The sequence below is a fragment of the Marmota flaviventris genome, chromosome 13 (assembly GCF_047511675.1).
Source record: "Marmota flaviventris isolate mMarFla1 chromosome 13, mMarFla1.hap1, whole genome shotgun sequence".
Taxonomy (NCBI): domain Eukaryota; kingdom Metazoa; phylum Chordata; class Mammalia; order Rodentia; family Sciuridae; genus Marmota; species Marmota flaviventris.
This window is the reverse complement of record NC_092510.1, coordinates 39,179,327-39,192,283: the sequence shown is the minus strand read 5'-3', so window position 1 is coordinate 39,192,283 and position 12,957 is coordinate 39,179,327. Positions and strand designations below refer to the sequence as shown.

Below are 12,957 nucleotides of genomic sequence, written 5' to 3'. Positions count from 1 at the left end.
ACAATAATAAACATAAACTGCTAATAATAATGAAACAGAATTACCATTACTATTCTTGAAAAATCTTCACCATTATCAGATTCAGCATCATTATGATACTGGTAAGTGTTAAGAAGAATGATGAGAATTTTGTGAAATGATAAATATTTTCGTCAGTTGTTGGGAAACCATTTGAAAATGCTGATTAAAAAATTACTTTGTTAAAGGTGATTTCTGAATACATCAAAATTGAATAGAACTATGATTTAAATCTATGTTCAATAAACCTGTTAAATTAATGTTAGTGACATTTTAGTAAGAATTACAGTTTGTCTTCCTAATTGATGATGTGTTCTTAAATTTAGGGATGAAATTATTATGATTTCTTAATTCTTCTGTTGCTGTGATTGAAAAGTTTAAAATCTGGATCACCTACATGAAGTAATATTTTTTCAATAAACCTAAAACCTTTAGTTCACAGAAAATATTTTCGTTATGCTTTTTAAGTATTTGAACTTTGAAACATGTAAATTTTAAATTCCCAAAATAACACTACCTCCTTATGTTCTAACACATTTGTTTTTAGATGGGGTATTTTGTCTTGTTTCTTCTTCAAGGGAAAGTTTCCTGGCAAACAAAAACAAGTTAGCCAACTTGGAAGATGCCTGTAATGTTGATGAAAATTATACTTACAAATTTAAAATTCTAGCATATATTTTGGTGTTTCTGAAATAGTTTAAAAAGTATTATTTTCCCCTTTCTCTAAATTTGTGCTCTTTTATGTATTTTATAAATATATCCCTGCTATAGTATCATGAGTGTGTAGTTGTGTTAAAGGCTAATTTACTATATTCTTTTAGGCTGTGCATATGAGGGGAGGGGTGATAACCAACTGGTATTTGTCTTTAGAAAATGACAAGTGAAATGAAACTGTTCCTTTGAGTCAGAAATGTTCCAAGAACATTAGAAAAAATTAACAAAAACCCTGAAGTTTCCAGTTGTTCCTTTTTCAACTTTTAGACATCTAGTTGTGTTGTGCTTATTTAATATTCAATTGATGTTTCACTTTTATTAGAAACATAGTATATTAAAATATATGATGTGCTTAATTTTAACTCTAAAGTTTAATTACCTAACTCAATTAGTATTTTAATGAACAATAATATAGGTATAAAGATATGTTTTTGTTTATTTTTTAATTTGTTTGAGACTTTTCAAATATATTGTAGTTTTCAAAAATTATTTTTATCTTGTTGAATCTGTGAACTAATAGTTTGTGTTAATAAGTGTGAATTAAGCCATATAAACAGTAGACAACTATTTATTAATCGATGGCATCATATTTTTTTTATTATATAGTATGGCAAATCTTCCATACTTTAACTGCCCAAGGCATTTCAATATTTAGAAAGGAACCGGCACAAGTGTCACTAATGTAGTGATAATCTTTGTCTAGCTAGCCTGATTCATTTGTATCACACCTCTGAAGTATAGTGAAGTTCATTCAAAACCACATTTATCATTAGGTCTTTAGAGATACAAATGATTTCTACAGATGGTTTGTTAACAGTAGAAACAGGATCAGTGCTTTTGTTAACCAATGCAGTTAGTTTCTCCCTGAACATAGAAAAAGATCCTGTTGTCTTTTTGTCCTTGGAAAGTTAACATGCTCCTGATTTTTATTAGATTTATCCAAACAGCTGGAGTAATCTGCATGCCTTCTAGTTAACCTTGGAAAGAATGTTTTAGATTCTGTGAACTTTTTGGTGATTTTTCTGTTAAATAAAATTTTTTTTCATTGGAAAATTATTTTAAAATATTGTTAATATGTTAAATGTCAAACTATGTTCTTTATTCTTCACTAATAGGATATAATATAGAATTATTTGAGGTTTGCGTGATTCTTTAAGGTAGACATGAGTTCAGCTTAACAATGATGAAGTCTTCAATTTCTCAGTTTCTAAAAAGTATTAATTTTATTAAGAAAAAATTTGTAGGAAATTATCACTAATATGTATCCCATATTTACTAGTATCTAAAGAAAAGTGTGAATCATGACTCTTGAACTGAGAAGTCTTCTCATTCTATTTTGGGATATGGAGTACAAAGGATTTCCTATTTTTTTCTTTATACATTTGATTATTCACAGTAATTAGAAGACTCTTATTAGGAGCAAATTCAGTGAATCCTGATAGTTTGCTTTGCTTTTCACCTTTCTTTCCACACATTAGGAGATGGGTGGGACATGAAATTTTATATCCCATTTTTAGCATATTTTTGAGTGTTTATACTGCTGATCTGTTTTTAATATTATACTATTATCACATTGATGAAAACGCACATATAACCTATTCATTTTGTATACTAATGTGATGAGTACAGTTGTACTATGTGCAGTGACTTATTCTACTAACAATATTAACATGATGGCAGTTATTTCAGTACTGGTGTTTTATAGAATGTCAGTAAATGTTTGTTGGCAAGAGGAAGTTCTAAGGGACTAAGGATTTTGTATATTTTGTCTACCAAGACAGACTGTGCACCTAGACCAGTACTAGACATCATGAATGCTCATTAAATACTTGCCAAATGAATGAATACTATAACTAATAAAAGGGAGCAGACCTTATCTTACCTGTAGTGTTCTAGAATGACTGCTAGTCCTATGTTTATTTGGAGACTCATATGCATTGTTTTCTAAGTGTTCTTCAGTAAGCATATGTGTGAGCATTGTTGATAGAGGGTGGCCTCTTCTGATATACTAAAGAAAAATATGTGGTCACTCTATCATTTTTCTATGCGTAGACTTTAGTTTAAATGTAGACAACTTTTTTTTTCTTTAAATAATCCAGCCTTTAAAATGTTGCAGTTAATAGTGACATCATTTATCTCCTTATATTTTAGAATGGTTCTTTTTATTTGGCTTTATAGAATTCTCTTTGTACAATATCTATTTAAATATTTTTATTTCTAATTAATTTCTAATTTTTTGTATGTGAAAGTGCTACCAATAAAGGATATATAATTTGACTAAATAAAAATAGAATAACTCTTTAAATTACAGACTAAAGTTTATTTTATACTCCAATTTATAATAAATATAAATTAGTATTTAATAGAAATATTGCATCCAATTTAGGATAGATTATAAATTTGAAGTCACAAATATTCATTGTTTCTAACTTTCACATTATGTTCTGAGATATATATTTAAAAAATTTCATTTAAAGCATATTAAAAGCTGCATTTATTTTATATATTTTTCACATTCTATCAAATAATTATTTCATAAGTTTGATGAGTTTAGCTACCAAAACATTCAGTTCAAAGCAAAACATTGTTTTTTACTTATTATCTCTTGACTTTGCTGTATTATAAATATAAATTGTTATGGAAATAAGTCCTTTCTGATGCATTTCATCATTGAATTGAACTTAAAGTAAATCCTAATGGATAATCTGGAATAAAAAATCCATTTAGGATAAAATGCCAAATGTTACATTTAGATGTTAAATGGGTAATGCAATATTTATTTATTTTTATTTGTCAAACAGTATTTCCCTTTAGGATAAGTAGGAACTGTTCATCTTCTTTAGGATGCCCTGATCAATATAAATTAATGCAAGGGCTGAAAGATCCCATTTTCTTGGTTTCTACCCTAAAACAAGTATATTTTAGTTCATTAGTAGAATAATCAGATTTTAAAGATAAAGTTTAAAAGTTTCCATATTTTATGGGCTTTTAACATCATAAATGTAAGCATTTGCAAGTCATTTTACAAAAGAGTAAAAGAAATGGTAACCATTTAGTTCTAAATTACTAAATGTTTAAGAGCACTGAATTCTAAGGTCCAAATGCATTGTGTTAAAGAGAAAACTACAGGAACAATGTATCATATAAAAGGCATTAACTTCCCATGGGTAGCATGTGGAGCACATGCCTTCAGGTTAAATTTAAATTTACACAAAAACTTGACTGCTAAGTTTCTCCAATAATAAGAATTATTGGGATAATTATTATATATATAAAATTATTGGGATGCTTTCTAATACTATATTTTATACTCAAGGTTTGTTATTTAATTTCATCACTCTTTCAAAACCTGAAAGTTAATTACTGGTATATAGAATTGAGATTATAATCCCCAACTATATCTCAAAGTCTTATCTGTTAAATTCCAAATCAGTTTCTGTGTACACAATGAGTTTCTAAGAGATTACTCCTCTCCCAGCAGCTGGAAGAGTGGTTGGCAGGATTTCTAGCTGGAACCCACAGGGCTGCAGAAGAACCTCCTCTATCCTTGCAGAGTGTTTATCTCCACTTGCCCTCTTTCTGCTTCTTCAAAGTGCTCTCTAGGTTTCTGGCAAGGAATGTAATTCTTCCATTTGAAAAAATGGATTAGGAAAAAAAATGTAGTTTTGCTACTATTAGAGTTATAGTCATCAAAATACCTATTCACATGAAACTTTTCATACCAGCTAGTCTAGATTATCATAGATAAATCAAACTCAGATTATAAAAACTGGTTTGGGAAAAGAACTTTTAAGAATATAAGGTATGTAAGAATAATCAGTTTACAGAATACCCCAGATATTTTGACTTGCTTCAACATTTCAGAATGCTGCATAGCCAATCCAATGAATGCTTCATTTTCTCTGAGTCATTCATTTGAGATATGAGTAATATAATTTAGGCTTCTAAGTAGTTTATGCCAACTTTTGCTATAATTATCTCACTATCTCTGTGAGAAGTTTTATTTGATTAATATTGATCTGATTAACTCAGATATTCACACACACAGAGAAACCAAACATTGAACTCAAAATTTTCTATATTGAACTTTAATGTTTGCACTAGTTTCTTCTTTTATAGAAAGCAATTTATGGGGCCAGTGTTGTGGCTCAGTAGTAGAGAGCTTGCCTAGCATGCGTGAGGCACTGGGTTCGATTCACATAAAAATAAAAACAAATAAAATAAAGGTATTGTGTCCATCTACAACTAAAAGGAAAAAAGCAGTTTATGGAAGTACTCTTCAAATATTTTATTATTCACTTATTCATTTTGTTTTTTCAATTTCATAAAAATTTTTATCTGCAAAATAATTCTGATGATGATTATGAGAAATTAATAAGATCTGATTCAGATATTTGTCTTTGTTTTTAAGTAATTAAATGTTACAAGAAGACTAGTATACAATTAAGACAGTTTGAAACATTTTCATTTGTATTTAAGAAAATAATTTGTTACTTTATATCAAATTAAAATTATTTGCATTAGATCTATTTTTATAAATCTAAGTTATTTTACAACTTGGTTATAAAAAGTATATTCATATTGTAAAATTAATTATTCTATTTCTGAAAAAAACTCTCAAACTAAGGTTGGTTACATATTTGTCATCTATCTGTTCATTAGCAAGGAAAAGAATTCTGATTTCTTAACTCATTCCTAATCATACTGTTGTGTCTTTGACAACATTATTACATAAAAAGGTATTTTCACATTTTTAACTTACATAGATTGTGTATCACATGCTTTTGGATGTGGGAACTTGGTTAGTTTAGTCAAAAAATATTGCTATTTTTCAAAAAATATTTGCATGTTTTAATATGTTAAGAGTACTAACAGAAAGCTGTCACCTTGCTCTATGGAGTATATGGATACAAAATTAGAGCACTTTTAGGCAATATTGCTCAGTAGGGCTGCTCTAGGACCAACATTCTTTCAAGTCCTAATCATTTTAATGAAGCATGTGGATGAAATATATGAGTCAGGTTTGTATTACTTCATTTTTTGTAGTCTCCCTCAGTTGGGTTCATAATTAACAAACTCTTAAAAACAAAAAACAAAACAACAATAACAAAAACAAACAAACAAAAAACCAAGAGGCATGCTAGCCCACTGTTATAGACAGAATTCTGGTTCAAGCCTTAATAACTTTAATCTTCTAATCAGATTACCTCCTGTGTTTTACACTAAATGAATATGTATAGTGAACCTATTTTATATGTTGTTTAGAATACTCAAAAATCATGTTTAAATGACCCTGGAAAATTTGTTGATGTTATGGTTATAGATGATTCATATGAAAAGAATTCTTTTTAACTTGGAATATTTTTCTGTCAATACAAACATGAAAATTTATCTTGTATAATCTTTTCAGAGTTTTACATTGGAGGGTTGTATACATTACAGAACTAATACATATGTTTAAGTGTACATATTCATATGCATATGTGTTCCATAGAGAACTGGAAGTCTTTCTGAATAGAATACAAATTTTATTTTTTAAAGTGATCTGCTCTGTAAGCTCAGTGGCTACATTTTCTAAGCCAACAGTTAATATGGGTTTAATGACTTACATTTGATTACATAAGCGCAATATTTGCAATTAACATGATTCTGAAAAATTCAATTAATTTTCATGGTTAAAAGCAATACTGAAAATATTTTAAATAATTTTTTCTTAAAAGTCTGAAAGTTCAAGTTCTCATTTTAACCACAGATCTTAAAATATGTAAGCAAAATGGAGAAATAAAGCGCTTTAACTTATTTAAATGTCCATTTCATCATTTATAACATTTGACTCTAAATTTCTACAGAAGAAGTGAGATTAAATTCATCTTTTTATCAGTGGATGCCTACCACATTGTTTGGGTTGTCACTGGCGCTAAATAAAATGAATTATTTTATTTCCATAATTTTAATTTAAATGATATTTCATTTTAAATATTAATTGTTTATTTTACCTCTTATATATGTCATGGAAATTTTTTTGAGACAAGTAATATGAAATATTTGCTGCTTTTGTGGAACTGTTGTTCTAGTGTATTTAGGAAACTTGAGTTTGAAACCGTGCTCAAGCATCAAGAAAATGTATGACTTTAAGAAAAATTCTTTAAGTCTATTTTACTTCTTCTTTTGTAAGAAAGTAAATAAACAAATGAAAAATTTAATTTTGCTGAAGTTGAAATGTTACTGGATAAAATTTTCTAAAAATTCTATATTCTAAATTCTGTACTTTAAAGGTATTTTTCAAAAAATACAGGATAATGCAACTTTAAAATGTGAACTATAGGTTGAAAATATTGCTTTACTACATGTCATTGTCATGTGCCTTCTAAAATTATGAAAAAACACATTGAGATAGAAATACTCATAATTATAAAACCAATTTTTTTCATTTTATATAAGTTCTTTGCCAATGTCTCATGAGTTTCTTTCCCTTTTGGGAAAGAATGAGTGAATTTTGTCCTTTCTGTTTTCAGAATTCATCCCATTATACAATGTTATTATTTTATTATCTAGTGGTACCTTGAGATAAGTAAATTATAATTCTCTAAAAGTGAATAGACTCTTTTTTTGAGAGAGAGAGAGAGAGAGAGAGAGAGAGAGAGAGAATTTTTTAATATTTATTTTTCAGTTCTCGGCGGACACAACATCTTTGTTTGTATGTGGTGCTGAGGATCGAACCCGGGCCGCACGCATGCCAGGCGAGCGCGCTATCACTTGAGCCACATCCCCAGCCCATGAATAGACTCTTAATATAAAACCTCATACAAAGCAGTTTGCTGTTCATGTATTATAACAAACCAACATGAAAGACACATTAGGTACCATGCTAGTAGACTTAGTAATGTGTTTTTTTCTATAACAATTAGAAATTTTATTTATGACTGATTAACTAGATTATTTGAATTTTCTGAAGAAATATTTGTCTTCAGAATTACAAGTAATACAGGGAAAACTAGTATGTCTCTATATATGCTTGACTCTGTGAAGAAAAGGATATTGTCTAAGATGAAAAATGATGTTCAGCTATTTATACTGTTTCTGGAGGTTTTTAAAGCCGGTTCTCTTCAGTCTCTGAATTTTAGGAGTTTACTCTTAGATTTAATGAAGAACTTTCAAGTATTTTTGCATATTGTGTTTGCAGTGGACTGGAGAAATTTTACAAACTGTATGACTTCTCTGTTTGCTGTGTCTTATTTCTACTAGCTCCAGTGGCTGTTGGACAATTATGAGACAGCAGAAGGAGTGAGCCTTCCCAGAAGCACTCTGTATAACCACTACCTTCGACACTGTCAAGAACACAAACTGGACCCTGTCAATGCTGCCTCTTTTGGAAAACTAATAAGGTCAATTTTTATGGGGCTGCGAACCAGGAGATTGGGCACTAGGTTAGTACTGAAAAATAAAGTCATAAACTTACTTCCCCTTTTCAAATTACAGCAGTTTTGTGAATTGTTTGAGCAAAAGTACTTGATTACAGGAATACATAAGGGAAAAATATAGATTAAGAAAAGGAAAGTCACTGAATACTACCAAGCCAGAATGATATGCTGTCCTAAACACTGAGTGAGCAAAGCTTTGAGAACATTTGATTTTCAGCCTACATAGAAATTAACTGACTCAGGAGGGTGAGGTAGGAGGATCACCAAAGCCAGCCTCAGCAATTTAGAGAGGCCCTAAGCAACTTAGCAAGACCCTATCTCAAAATAAAAAATTAAATGGGCTGAGAATGTAGCTCAGTGATTAAGTGCCCCTGGGTTCCATCCCTGGTACCAAAAGAAAAAAAGAAAAACATTAACTGTTAATGCAAGGCTTGCACATGATATTTTAAAAATCAATATGTGTCACTTATTTTTTTAAAAAACACTGAAGGTTTAGTGTTTGACATTGTAAATAGGAGACTATCTCCTGATTTTTACAAAATTATATTTAATTATCTTTATAATAACCTTATTTGAGTAGAGAAAAAATTAAAGCTGGGTTTTCACTTCATTTCATGAAGCTAGGAGCAATTAAAAGTCATTTGGTAAATTTGCAAAATATAGGCATTTGAAGTCCTCTGTGATGACATAGGTCCTATTTTACCTCTTATTTGCCTTTTATTTATTTGTGTTTTCTGCTCTTAATCATGAAATTATCATGTGTAGAAGTTAGAACATGGTATAGTTCAATTGTATAGAAGCCAATAATGTAAAGAAGCACTTTTCAGTTTCTGTTTTCCTTCATTTGAAAATTAATGACTATTTTTACTAATCAAAGATGATGAAAAGAATACTTAGAACTGTGGAGTTTGTTTTTGTCTTTCCATAATTTCTACATAATGGAAACAAATATTTTATATATTTAGGCAGAAGGATTTGGGTGTTTTTGACTTTTTAAACTTACAGAAATTATATAAAAATATTCAACATAGAGATGCTACACTGTATAACTTTAGGTGATGTACCTTTAATTACTTATAAATAATAACCTCAGAGGTTTTTTTTTTTTTTTGTAAAGAATTTACCAAAATAAAGAGTTTAGTAAAATAAAAAGTACCTTAGTAATTAACTTCATTATATATTAATTCCAAAGCGGGTCTTATGACCTATTTTCATGGGAAGGTCATCTAGTTTTTATGTTCCACTTCACGGAGAATTCATTCTACTTTCTATGGCCTGTTTCTGCTGTTTTCTCCTGCCAAGGTACATATTTTGGGATAGTATGTCTTGAACCCTGGCACTTTGTCAGTTTTATAAGATTTATAGGTCTGTATGCATTTGAATTCTGAATTATTCCATGATGTTGTTTTTTTTAAATTATTTTTTATTAGTTCTAATCAGTTATGCATGACAGCAGAAAGCTCTTTGATTCATTGTACACAACTTTTAAGTAATAGTATGGCTTTTAGATTGCTGGAGGTTCAGTTCTCGCATAAATATATTTTCTTCTATCTATACTTCAAAATAGTAGTATATTTTAAACTACAGAACATGATTATCTCTTCAGACTAAAGGAACCAGTTTTCATTCCCTTGAAAAAAGCTTTTTGTTTCTTTAGTATTTTTTTAAAACCAAAATGAGGAAAATCATTATTTGGGGACCTAACCCTCTATTTCTGAATTGATAGCTCAGTAGTTACATATACTGTGCCAATATTTTGAAACTCTGGGCTTTATTCAACATTCTAATAGCTGTATTGTTGTGCTGCTTTTGTTACTGAAAAGGATTTCAATGGGTCCTATTTTGAGGCTCCATTCAAACCTTGAAACATATTTAATAATAGAAAGGGATAAAATTGGGGTTGTTTGGGTTTGTGAATGAGTAGAATCCATGTTCTCTAAGTACATTTTACAATATTTCAGCTTTTACTTCTAATGTTCCCCCAATCCCCAACAATTATGTCTCCTGTTCCTTTTAAAATTGTATTCTGTGTTTGCAATTGAGTTAGAATGCAAAGCCTAGAAGAATGAGGAGAAAATAAATACTATGCAAGAGTATGGGCTTAAACAAATGAGGTGTTATAAAGAGAGAGAACTATAATGTAGGAAAATTGACAGTATTAGTGGTAGGGTAAAGTCCCAAAGATTCATTCTACTATGGCATTTACTTTCTACTCCTAATCCAAGAAGTAAATCAATATAAATCATGAGGCAAACTAAATCAGCTATTTTTTAAAAAAATTTTTTAGTTATACATGGGCACAATATCTTTATTTTGTTTATTTATTTTTATGTGGTGATGAGGATCGAACCCAGGGTCTCACATGTGAGAGGTGAGTGCTCTACCGTTGAGCCACAACCCCAGCTCCAAAATCAGATATTTTTAAAAAGGAAAAAAAAAGTGAACTTTATGCCAGGAATGTTATGTATCAGTAGTATTATCTGTTGAAATTATTAGAACCAGACCACATCTTTTCTCAAGTTTGGGGGTCTAAGTAAACAACAAATAAATGAAATCACTGTATTTTTAAATAAAGTGAATAAAAGGTACTGTTTTTTAGATCCCTTCTCCAAATCAAATTTGAGCAAAACTGACTATGGATATACTTCACTCTCCAAACCCTTTCCAGTGAATAAAAAGAACTTCCACTCCCTCCCAACCCAAGCAAAATGATGATATGTAGAAAACTGAAAAAGAACTAGATACTTCAAGAGAAACATCATTTTACTTTTCAGTTTTTCCCCATGATTAATGCCTTTTACCCCTACCTATGCTACTTGCTTTCTACCCATACCTATACTATATCCTTACCTTATACTATCTGCTATCCTTCAGTTTGTATGGAAAAACACTACAAATTGTGTTTGTGGTATTTCTTGTTTGTATTTTTAGCTCTGTCTTTGGACTTTGGAGAGCAAGATCTAATCTCTGCAAGTGATTAGACTTTGTAGGCATTAAATTTTCATTTTTATTTTGCTGAAAGAGTACATATATTCAAATGCCTTTTTTTTAAAATTAACAATATTATTTATGTAAAATGATTTTAGTGTCTTCAAATGTATAGTGTTCATATAATATATGTTAATCTTGGAAGTAAAATTCTACTCTATTTTTATAAAAACTATTTAATCCACATTCCTCTTGCATTTCTTTTTCTAAATGAAAGAAAAAATTGGAAAGAGCACTGATGTCTTGCTATATATAGACTTGTGAAAAACTATTTTCTCTTTGCAAGAATTTACATATTTAAAATGTTATTTTTGCAAGAATTTGCAAATTCCATTCAGAGCAAAACTTGTCATTTCTAATAGCAAACATGGTCTTTCTCATGAACATGGGGAAATTGTGACATTTTTATTCCAGGTGGAAATTTGCCATTTTCACAGAAAAATTTCCCCATGTCTGTTGTGATATATCTTATTCAGCCTACAAAACTGATATAAATTCATAAAAACAGAGACTAATAAAATGTGTTTCAAAATAAAAAATATCATCTTGTTTTAAGTTTCAAAATACTAATATGTTTCACTACAACATCCTATAATAAATTTATCTTATTTCATCTTTCCTATGATAAAGAGAAAAATGTTGAACTTGTCCAAGTCTGTAGAATTTTTCTTTGTTCTTAATTTGCCACTTACAAATTCATATTTAATGTACAGTCCTTTATCCTATTAATGAATTTTTGTTGGCCAAAACTGTTTTCCCACATTAAATTACATTTAAAATATTAATTTGAAAACAAAATACTTATCTTAGGGTCTTGAACTGATTGACTCAGAATCTTATTTTGATTCTTCAGATGTTCTCACTATAAAAACATAATAGGTATCAGGAAAAGATAAATAAAAAATATATAAGATTAGTATGCTGCTTTTACCTGATTTTTCAAAATGTGAAATTAAATGGACATTCTCTGTGGTTGATACTGGTTTGACTTTGTGTTTCCAATGTTCTTCTTTTATAAAGAGGAAACTCCAAGTACCATTACTATGGAATTCGTGTCAAGCCAGATTCTCCTCTTAATCGTCTGCAAGAAGATATGCAGTATATGGCTATGAGACAACAACCCATGCAACAGAAGCAAAGGTAGACTCTGGAGTTATCATTGATATGTCAAAGCTATATATTTCTAAGTTGCTTAGGTCACTTTTTTCTGAACAGAACAAATACCTAAGTGCATATGAATGTGGCTGCTGTTGACAAACTTTCACTATAGATAACTTTTAAATGTTCTAGAATTTTAATGTTCCTGTTTTCCACATTTAAAGAAAATATTTATTCTTTCATCCTTTTGGCCCTTTTTAAGTTAAGTGTAACATCCAATCCTCCGAAACTATTCAGACAGGGAAGTGAAACATAAAACACAGAAGCACACCTAAGCAAATAGCAGCAGGAGAACTTGTTTCATTATCATGAGCTTCTCACTTGCTGTTCTGCATATCATTCCTTTTGACTAAGTATGAAATCTTGCAGAATGTTTGGGACTTTAACACTTTCTTTGAGTCCAACTTTTATTAATATAGAATTGCAGATATTGGAGTCATAAGAGATATGAAGCATTCATGAATGGATGACTGGATGGATAATAGGATAATATATCTTAGGAGTGAAAAATACCTCAGTCTAGTCTGGTCCCATAACCTTTTGACAATCAAAGCATTGGCAACTCTGCTTTACAGATGAATCCCAGAAATGATTTATTTGCACAAGCCCATAATTCTGTTTCTTAGCCAAGGACTTTCTAGTCAGTCCCATGTGCCTA

The 12,957-nt window shown here is 29.8% G+C and overlaps 1 protein-coding gene across 2 annotated transcripts in view; it reads left to right on the top strand.

Annotated features, from left to right (window-relative positions):
- Positions 1–12,957, top strand: part of Rfx3 (regulatory factor X3) — a 301,278-nt gene that overhangs the window by 217,794 nt on the left and 70,527 nt on the right. Inside the window, exons 6-7 of one of the 2 annotated variants that reach the window (XM_071600605.1) lie at positions 7,978–8,159; positions 12,162–12,281. The exons of the other annotated variant lie outside the window; for it this stretch is intronic. Of the exons in view, the coding sequence (XP_071456706.1) occupies positions 7,978–8,159; positions 12,162–12,281 (302 nt within the window). The remainder of the gene's footprint in view (positions 1–7,977; positions 8,160–12,161; positions 12,282–12,957) is intronic. 2 annotated transcript variants of the gene reach the window in all.